This window comes from Perissodus microlepis, chromosome 8, assembly GCF_051167445.1.
Source record: "Perissodus microlepis isolate ML-2025 ecotype Zambia chromosome 8, ASM5116744v1, whole genome shotgun sequence".
In the NCBI taxonomy this organism is placed as follows: Eukaryota; Metazoa; Chordata; class Actinopteri; order Cichliformes; family Cichlidae; genus Perissodus; species Perissodus microlepis.
Genome location: NC_140468.1, coordinates 3,371,122 through 3,380,735, shown reverse-complemented (window position 1 = coordinate 3,380,735; position 9,614 = coordinate 3,371,122). Strand labels below are relative to the sequence as shown.

Sequence of the window (9,614 nt, the reverse complement as noted above, 5' to 3'; positions counted from 1 at the left end):
GCCCCGACTGGCCCTCACAGCAAGCCTAGCATAGAAGTCCACTCATCTGCTAGACGGATCAGCGCTGCGCTCACACCCACTCGTCTGGCTGTTCTTCACCCAAGCAGCCGGTGAGTAGACCATCATCACCGATCAGTGCTGATATTCAGACACCGTCGGTGGGAAACTTTGTTGCTCTTCTGCAGCTCTGTGTGTCTCAGTGAAGAACATGGGTGTTAACATTTTTTCCTTTATTAGGAGAAAATAATCCAGATAAAAGAGTTTAGAGCTCCAGAAATCGTCCCGCTTGGGTATAAAAAAGTAAACAGCAATTTATGGTGTCGTTTGTAATGTGATTAAACATGACAGAGTAAATTAGTGCAGATGTTTCTGACGTCTGTTAATCAACAATTCTGCAATCTATAGACCGATGCTGTTTAACATTCAGTTATCAGTTATTTTTATAGTGTATCTAAAAACTGCCTATAGTGCAAACTTACTCCAAACCTGGATATAACAACTTGTTGTTTCATGTACAAGTTCTTGCTTCATTTATTTATCTGACAGATACATTTATCAGCAACCTGGACAGAAAAAATATTTAAAAATGATCTCAGAACAAGCACGTTCACTTCGGTTTGGCCTCTTTAAAGCTGTCAAAAAAGTTTCATTTTAAAACTGTGGCTCAAACAAAAGCAGATCTCTGAGTATGTGATATGTGAGTATATTTAACCCACACATACTCTTTTCTTTGCTTTCTTTCTTTAATTTACTTTCTATATCTTCATTTTTTTTTAATTGTCTAAAAATATTTACTTTTTTTTGGTTTAGTTTTTCTTAGTTTGTTTTGCCACTTTTATTGTTTAAATACACAGGGTGTTTCTCCGGGCAAAATTCAGAATAGAAATTACAGTTGAAACACAAACATTTCCATTAAAGCCTCCTCAGACAGGCTGTGATGGCAACTTTGACCAAACTGGAAAAACTAAAACTCAGGACGTTTGTTTGTTTGTTTGTTTGTTTGTTTGTTTGTTTGTTTGTTTGTTTGTTTGTTTGTTTGTTTGTTTGTTTGTTTGTTTGTTTGTTTGTTTGTTTGTTTGTTTGTTTGTTTGTTTGTTTGTTTGTTTGTTTGTTTGTAGTTAGCATCGTGCATTAGCTGTAATAACCTTGGTATTTATCCAGTATAACCACATTAATGGTTAAGACCTGTTCAGGGTTGTCTGTGTCATTGGGACATGGTGAGCGGATTTAATCGTTTAGACCTTCAGTGCACAGCTCAGCGTTTCTGCAGTGGTGTCCTTGCTTTAACAAGATTACAAGTTCACAATCAGCTCGAAACAGAGAAGGAGAGCGCACTTATTAACTTGAGCCAGGGATTATGGGTAATTGGGTCACCCCAGCAGGACAAGCTACAATGTGGTCCACCACATTCAGGTGCTGGGAAATATGAGAGTGTAAGTCCTGGCAGGTGCTCATCAGATCAGTAATAGGATTATAGATGATAATGTCAAACAGAGGTGACAGGAGCCGCCTGCTATCTGAGACATGGTTAGAGAGTTTTAGATCATTCGCTGCTTGACACTAAAAGGATTTGCAGATAATAACCTAGTGAGAGTTTCTCTTTATTTCTGTGTTTTTAATTGCTTTTTCCCCTTTGTTTCCAAAAATAAAGACTTCACCACCAAGACTTCAGAGAGGTGTCTAACGCTAACAGCCTGCACGCACATCCTCATACATAACTGCTCAAAATGAATCTTGAGCCACCCAAAGCTGAGATCAAGTCGGCCACCCGTGTCAGCGGAGGCCCCGCCACCCCACGCAAGGGACCCCCCAAGTTCAAGCAGAGGCAGACTCGTCAGTTCAAGAGCAAGCCTCCAAAGAAGGGAATCCAGGGGTATGCTGTGAATACTTTTCTTCTTCGGGGTCTTGTTAAAAACCAAATAAATCAAATCAAGTGGTTTGTAATTATTGCAATGCTCTTCTTTGCAGATTTGGAGATGATATCCCTGGGATGGAGGGCTTAGGCACAGGTAAGTGTATGCTACGGTTGAAACCATTGGCTTCAGTGCTCTGCAGAGACCTAAACAAGTTCACATCTGTGCTGTGTTTTTGCAGACATCACTGTCATTTGCCCATGGGAGGCCTTCAATCACCTGGAGCTGCATGAGCTGGCCCAGTATGGTATCATCTGAGCCTTCCCACATCTCCCTGCAATCCCCTGAGGATTACAGACCACCTTCATGCACTTCAAACCATCTGCCTCAGGATCCATCTCCTATCTTTATGTGGAACTACTGAACCATTATGAACTGTAACAAATACAAAAAAATGGAAAAAGAGAAAAAAAGCCACACAAAAAAAACTCTTTCTCTTTTCTAACTCTGGATTCTTTCTGTGATTCTGCATCTCACACACATCTGCTTATGTTTAGGATCTGTTCTTTTTAAATTCTCACCACTTCTCAAAGTAGACCTGCACCGTCGCCCGGCCGCTCTCCTCCTATCTTTCACTATCTCTGTCTCTCTCCTTCCTTTTTCTTCTGTCCTGTTGTCCTCGCGGACAAAAAACCAAACGAAACTTATGCAAGCAAGGCAGCCTCAATTTGAGTTTAAGTGACAGACCCATGAAGTGGGTGGGTTCCCATTTCATGTGCTTCGGCGCCTCTCTCGCCATCTCAGAGGCTTTTTCCATCGATGCCGAACCTATAAAATTCTAAACCTGACTTCTGTAGAGAGCAGACACCAGTTGCTATTGCTGAGCGTAACATTTCGATGGGATAAGCGTTAATCAGATATCCCTCTTTTCCCTCTGTTTTGACCTTTAACTGCACCCATCTTCACCAGGATTGCACAAATCTTCACCCTCATGGTATTTGGAAGTCTTCTGTTAGTTGACGCATGTGAAGAACAACCTGTCACCTTATTTTCACAACACAAACTAAGAAATAAACCGCTTTAATCTCACCTTAGCAGATTTTAAATGTTGAGGAAACCAGTTTCTTCCCTTCGACTATCAGGAGTGTGCGTGTCTCCATCATTTTCCACACTTTTGTTCTCTGTTAACATTATCCCTATTTGTATATCTCCCATATACATCAGTGTATATGAATCTATGTATTGTATATTTAATACTTGTTTATTTCTAATACTTGCACACAACACTACTGTGCCCTGTGTGTGTGTTTGTGTATTTGTGTTTTTAAGCTCATTATTTTTAGCTCTCATTTGTTGGTCTCATGTAGAGTAGGTTGTACATTTTTCCTCACTGTCCATCATTCGGTCTTATGTTTATTTTATTTCAACTCTACAGTCCTCTCTATCACTGTCATCTTTTTGGCCCATACCCCAAACTTGTGTCTTTCAAAACATTAATCTAATCAAGACAATGCTGGCAAGCTTTGATGATGTAAAGCTGGTGGATGCACTGTAGTAGTGAAAAAGATGGTGGAGGGATGAGTGGGATGGATGTTTCAGTACAGATCTGAAGAGATGTGTAGTGGAGCGTTGTCCTCTCTACAGGACGAGGGATAAAAATAAAGCATAAAAAGAGGAAAATAAAAAACAGTGTGTTATTTTTTCTATTCAGATTCTTTTGTGGGGGATTTAGCTTGGAATTAGCCCTGTTATGCACGTGTTTACAGCAGGTACACGCAGGGAGAAAAGTTACACTAAAGCACATTTAAGTATTACTGTATTACCTGTATTCACATGTATCAATTTATATTTATGGTAGTGCAGATACAAGTAATAATTCTGCACATACAGGACTGAGATGTGGACTTGAAAATATTTGAATCTACTGCTATAAATTTACTGGTAACAGGATTAAATGCACATTAAATCACAAAAAGCCATCCTGAGAATCCGAAATCCACATGAATATGAAGTCCAGAGGAGCAGAAAGACAAAAAGAGACCCTTTTTATATAAAGCCTGGCATACAGATAAAATGCTGTGAAGCGACACTATTTACACAGAGTGGACACGGGTGAAAACATGAGGATTGTGCTGGCAGTTACAAACAAAGAAGTGGAGAGAGGGGAAGAGAAAACTAACAGATCTGAGGTTACTGACAGGAAACTCTGGGAAAACATTAACATGATGCTAACATAAAAGGAAGAATGTCAATAAAACCAGTGACCCAGTTAACAAGAAGCCAGAACCCCAACATCCACTTTATATTTTACTTTATTGGTCAGCCTATTATTGTTATTATGTAGTGAATATACTTTAAGTTTTAGAGGTTATTAGTGTATTTATTGGAAGAAAATGACAGCTAATGTAATTTCAATTGATATTTTTGTAATGTAGGCTATTTTTGGTTCACTTGGATATAGTAAAACATTAAAAGTACTTGGGGGTATTCAAGTACACTTTAAGTGTCTTGTAGTATACTCAATTATCCTTCTTGTGATTAATTAAAGCACTGGATAACTAATTCTTTGGTGACATTGTGAGTAAAAAGAATAACTAGTTTGTACAGTGGTCCCTCGTTTATCGCGGGAGTTGCATTCTAAAAATAACCCGCGATAGGTGAAATCCATAAAGTAGTCAGCTTTATTTTTGAGACCATTCAGCATTAATGAATCAATGGTACAGTAGTAGAGGAAGCAAGAAGAATGAGTTGGGTAAAGTTTGACTTATGTGACTGTTTTGTTTCGCTTAATGTGCCTTATAATCCGGAAAATACGGTAACTTCTACCTTCCTTTAGGATGTCCAGAAGTCCACCTTTTTATGCGATGTTTGGCATCGTCATCTGCGTTTGACGGTGCAAAACGTTTTGTCGACACCAGCAAACACTGTGAAAAACCATGCATGCATTCTCCATGTTGATTTAACTGTTCTTACATTGTTTGACATGATATTCGCCTTAGCTTATGCAAATAATACACATAAAACATGAGTCTGTTCAAAGAATGGTGTTTTATTTTATTCACAGTTTTAGTGTGATTTATGTTTCTTTTTTTAACCTGAATGAGGTCACTATCTGTATTTGTCAGTGAAATGTACAGTATTGCAATATTTGCTTAAGAACCTGGGATTACATGAAAACAGTACAAAGACAAGTTATCAAATGTTAAGAAATTTTATTTGTGGACCTCAAGTCTACATCAGCTTCAGTCCATCAAGTCAAAGGAAATTAGAAACACAGTTGTCTTATACAAAATATTTATCAGGCAAATTTACCTTTAGAGCCATCATGAGTGGTTACATTGCATAGTAAAAAATAAATCTGGGAGCAATAATAAAAATCATAATACTGGTAAATAACAAAATGTGTATAAGGCTAAAGGAAGGAGTATTATACATTTTGATCAACACTGAAAGTACACTTTTTCTCGATATAACACTTTATTTTTAGCAATCGAGCTACACTTTCCTGCTGTTATTTGTTCTCCATCCAGCCTATTCTTATGTGCTTTCCTGTTATTAAAAGTAATAGTATTATTATTATATTTGATCTCTATATTAACTAAATATGTAGTCCATCTATCGTGTAAGGAGCTTGAGAAAAAAAGCGTCTGGACTTCTTTAAGTTGCTTGAAGACGTTTCACCTCGCATCCGAGAAGCTTCTTCAGTTCTAAGTTCAAATACCTTTGACCTTAGAACTGAAGAAGCTTCTCGCAACTTAAAGAAGTCGAGATGCTTTTCTTTCCAAGGTCTTTAGAATATGATGACCCAGATGACTGAGAACCTTCACAGACAGTACATCCATCCTTTTTCTTAACCACTTATCAAATCGAAGGTGACAAGGGGCTGAACCCAGTATTAATCTTATTTGTGTTACTAAATGGACTGCTCAAAAACATGAATTGACTACTATGAAAACGCGTCAGATCTCAATGGGAAAAAATCATAATGGATATCTAATACTGATATGGACTGGAGTAATGAGATAGGAATGAAAGGCTGCCTCATTGTTTGAGGAAATGAAAATTATCTTAAGGGGCTTAATTCAAAGACACCTCAAAAATTAAAGTGAAAAAAAGATGCTACACACTGGTCCATTTTGCCAAGGGCACCAGGGCACCAGTGTGGACCTGCCAATTCTGGTATTCGATGGCAACTGCCAATCAGGCACCACGGTGAGCACAGGGCCCAAGAGGACTTCAGGCTACCCTGATGAAGTCCTATTCTGATGGTTTGTTTAGAGACATTCACACCAGTGTCCTGCTGAAGATCATTTTGTAGCTCTGGCAGTGCTCATCCTGTTCCTCCTTGCGCAAAGGAGCAGATACCAGCCCTGCTGATGGTTTAAGGACTTCCTACAGCCCTGTCCAGCTCTCCCAGAGTAACTGCCTGTCTCCTGGAATCTCAAACCTTATGACAATGGCAAGTATTGATGTGCCATCCTGGAAGAGTTGGACTACCTATGTAACCTCTGTAGGGTCCAGGAATCATCTGCTAAGTGTAGTGACACTAACCCTTACCAAATCCCAAAATAGTGAAAAAAAATGAGATAAAAGGAGGGGAAAAAGTCATTCCTGTTTTGGGAGTTGTCTCATCATCGCCCTCCTGGTGCACCTGTTGTTAATTTCATTAACACTGACTAATAACCCCCTCTGCTACTTGACTGACCGGGTTAATATCCCAGTGGTTTAACTGACTTGATTCTATACTCTGATTAAAAAGTATTTCTTTAACTTTTTGAGCAATGCATTCTTAACTTGTAAAAGTTGTTTCACTCTACCATCACACGTGACTGGGGAGAATTTACTTCTTTCCATGGATGTTAACATTTTGTCAGCATCATCATTTACCTCATCGTTCTCTAGGATATTTCTCCCTTATGCATTTTTGTTTAAGCTTCAGAAGAGAGACAGTGGAATACAGTAGACCTGTCTGAGAGGTATCAACCTACACTCTCAGTTATCACGGTGCCATAAAGGAAATCCACTGCTCTGATCTGCACCAACACACTTTACAAATATTTTGGACAAAACCCTGTTACTTTACAGTTTCTATCGTGTGTGGACCCTCATGTGTCTCTTCAGGGTTCCCTGTCGTGAAAATGTTACGCCACAGACATTACAGCCAAATGGTTTCTCTCCTGTGTGAACTGTCATGTGTGCTTTAAGGTGTGTCTTTCGCTTAAATTGTTTTCCGCAGTCATCACAACTAAACGGCTTTTCTCCTGTGTGGAGTCTAAGGTGTCTCTGCAGACATCCCTTTTGGCTAAATCTTTTACCACACTTATCACAACCAAATGGTTTCTCTCCTGTGTGGACTCTCATATGCGCTGTGAGATCACTATGTAGTCTAAACTTTTTATCACATCTACTGCAACCAAATGGTTTCTCTCCTGTGTGCACTGTCATATGCGCCTTCAGAATTCCCTGTTGGCTAAAACTTTTACCGCATTCATCACAGTGAAATGGTTTCTCTCCTGTGTGAATTGTCATGTGCGCCTTTAGAATTTTCTGATGACTGAATCTTTTACCACAGTCGTCACAGGTAAATGGTTTCTCCCCAGTGTGAGCTGCCATGTGTATTTTGAGAGTGCATTGGTGTCTAAATCTTTTGCCACAATTATCACAACCAAAAGGTTTCTCTCCTGTGTGAATTCTCATGTGGATCTTAAGATGTGTTTTCTGGTTAAAGCGCTGTCCACAAAAATCACAACAGAAGGGTTTCTCTCCCGTGTGAATTCTCATGTGAGTGTTTAGATGTGTTTTTTGGTTGAACCTTTGTCCACAAACGTCACAGCCAAATGGTTTCTCTCCGGTGCGTACTGCCACTGATGAATCATCATTTTGTGATACTGTAAAGCATTTCTTTTTAGCCAAACCAGAGGAAGACATTCTTCCCCTCTCTCCCTGAAGTGACTGTTTGCAAAGAAAAGTTTTATTACATTCAGATACTTTAGAACTGTCTTGTCCTTTGTCACTATTTACACCTAATTCAGGTGTCCTGGTTTCCTTCCAGTCACTGTCACTGTCTTCAGTGTCAGGTCCAGAGTCTGATAAAGGCTCCTGCCAATAATAGTCATCATCATCATCCTTAATACTGACTTCAGTCTCAGATAAGCTGGAAGCCTTTTCATCACCATTTGGATGTACATAAATATCTTGATCTGGACTTCTAGCTGATTCCGGTCCTCCACAGTCATCACCATCAGTCTCCATTTTTATTCCTTTAGCTGGGGGGGCATTTAAAGCCTCTGCTTCTCTGTTGCATTTAGTTTTTCTTTGAGAAGTTTGTGAATACTCGGATTTCTCGTCACTGTCTTCATGTTTCACACTGACAGTATGGCCTGGAAACCTGGAGATATCCGCCACCTGCACCCCATTTAGCTGCTCTCCCACCTGACTGGTCCAGAGCTCCTCCTGCTCCTCTTTTATTTGGATGACCTCTGGGTCTTGCGGATCTGAGGTGGGGCTCCATTCAGGGGGAACCTCTTTAATTGCCAACAGTTGTGAGATATCTGCATGGAAAAATAACACAGACATGAGCATTATGAACAAAAAACTACAGCTGCAAAGGGAGAGATGCCAAACTGTGTTTCATTGTTCTGGTAACAGTGACAATAAAGATCTATCTATCTATCTATACTAGTGGTAATTAAAGTAAAATTGGTAAAAATGGTAGTGATAACGAAGTAAATGGAATGAAATTAATAACTAAAAAAACGTAGTTATAGTTATAAAGTTAATAACCAAGTCACACAGGAAGCTCATGTGTGACTCTGACGGTACATGACTGATATCTGATTTGACACTACTACCAGAACCACAAAAGAATGTGGCTGTTTTCTAATTTTACAATCCATCTGGAAAAGAATAAGAAAAAAATGTTATTATAGCTATACAGAAGAAGAATTGCTTATTTAGTGCTAGGCAATTCCACGTATGCTATGACACTTCTGATTTCACTACACAAGCAAACAGAAAAAGGAGAGTTTAACTGGTTTATCAGTAATAAAAAGAATAACTGCCCACTTGAAGCAATGAGAAGCACACTGAGAGGTGATCTGTATCAACCTCATACATTGGTCAAATCATATGATGCAGAAAAAAAATGCAATGAAATGATAATCATAATCCATTAATAACTTTTTCAGCATGGCAAAATTCCCACAAAGGCTGGTGAGGTGCAGACATTTTTAGCACTAATAATTGCAGATTCAAATGAGCTACATCCAAGAATAGTAAAGGGGGGTGGAGAATGAAAAAAAGAGAGCAGAGACTCTCAGCAGTTAACAATCTATTAAAGATCATTAGGATCCCACATGAGGAATTGGAAAGTGTGGCTAGGAAGAAGAATGTCTGCAATGCCCTGGTGGATGGATGAATGCCCTGCAGTGTGTGAGCTGCTGATGTTTTACAGACTTTGGCTTGTTTTCAGGTGATTACCAATGTCTGTTTTGATGTGGATTAATTTCTAAATAAAGGCCCATGCAAGAAGAAATAATTTGAATTATAATACTAGTACTACAATATACTGTGAAACCACCAGGGTCCTAAAAGTGCAGTGGCACAATTTTTAGGTCACACCACTTAAAGTTGAAAAAAAAAAAAAAACAGTCAGCAGAAAACAGGAAATAAAATCTGGACTTTGTTCTCAGTGTTCACTCTTGAGTAATCCATCCACTCCAGCCTTCTCTCTCTCTGCCAGTTTTTTGTCTCTACAGCACT

General features: G+C 39.1%; 2 protein-coding genes across 2 annotated transcripts in view; one reads left to right on the top strand and one right to left on the bottom strand.

Annotated features, from left to right (window-relative positions):
* pde6gb (phosphodiesterase 6G, cGMP-specific, rod, gamma, paralog b) lies at positions 1-3,295 on the top strand. The gene is made up of 4 exons (XM_084937042.1): positions 1-110; positions 1,652-1,873; positions 1,969-2,009; positions 2,095-3,295. Exons 2-4 carry the CDS (start codon positions 1,728-1,730, stop codon positions 2,169-2,171), a joined length of 264 nt encoding a protein of 87 aa, XP_084793168.1. The 5' UTR covers positions 1-110; positions 1,652-1,727; the 3' UTR covers positions 2,172-3,295.
* A 1,587-nt stretch (positions 3,296-4,882) lies between these two features.
* The window catches only part of LOC146381118 (uncharacterized), a 31,706-nt gene continuing 26,974 nt past the window's right edge, over positions 4,883-9,614 (bottom strand). Inside the window, exon 7 of the mRNA XM_084938577.1 lies at positions 4,883-8,404. Within this exon, the coding sequence (XP_084794703.1) occupies positions 6,942-8,404 (1,463 nt within the window). The 3' untranslated portion in view covers positions 4,883-6,941. The remainder of the gene's footprint in view (positions 8,405-9,614) is intronic.

What these genes read in the sequence shown, in the direction of transcription:
- pde6gb (XM_084937042.1), top strand. Translation starts at nt 1,728, where the DNA reads ATGAATCTTGAGCCACCCAAAGCTGAGATCAAGTCGGCCACCCGTGTC. An exon ending in CCAAAGAAGGGAATCCAGGG is followed by an intron (nt 1,874 to 1,968) that starts GTATGCTGTGAA and finishes TCTTCTTTGCAG; the next exon opens with ATTTGGAGATGATATCCCTG. An exon ending in GATGGAGGGCTTAGGCACAG is followed by an intron (nt 2,010 to 2,094) that starts GTAAGTGTATGC and finishes GTGTTTTTGCAG; the next exon opens with ACATCACTGTCATTTGCCCA.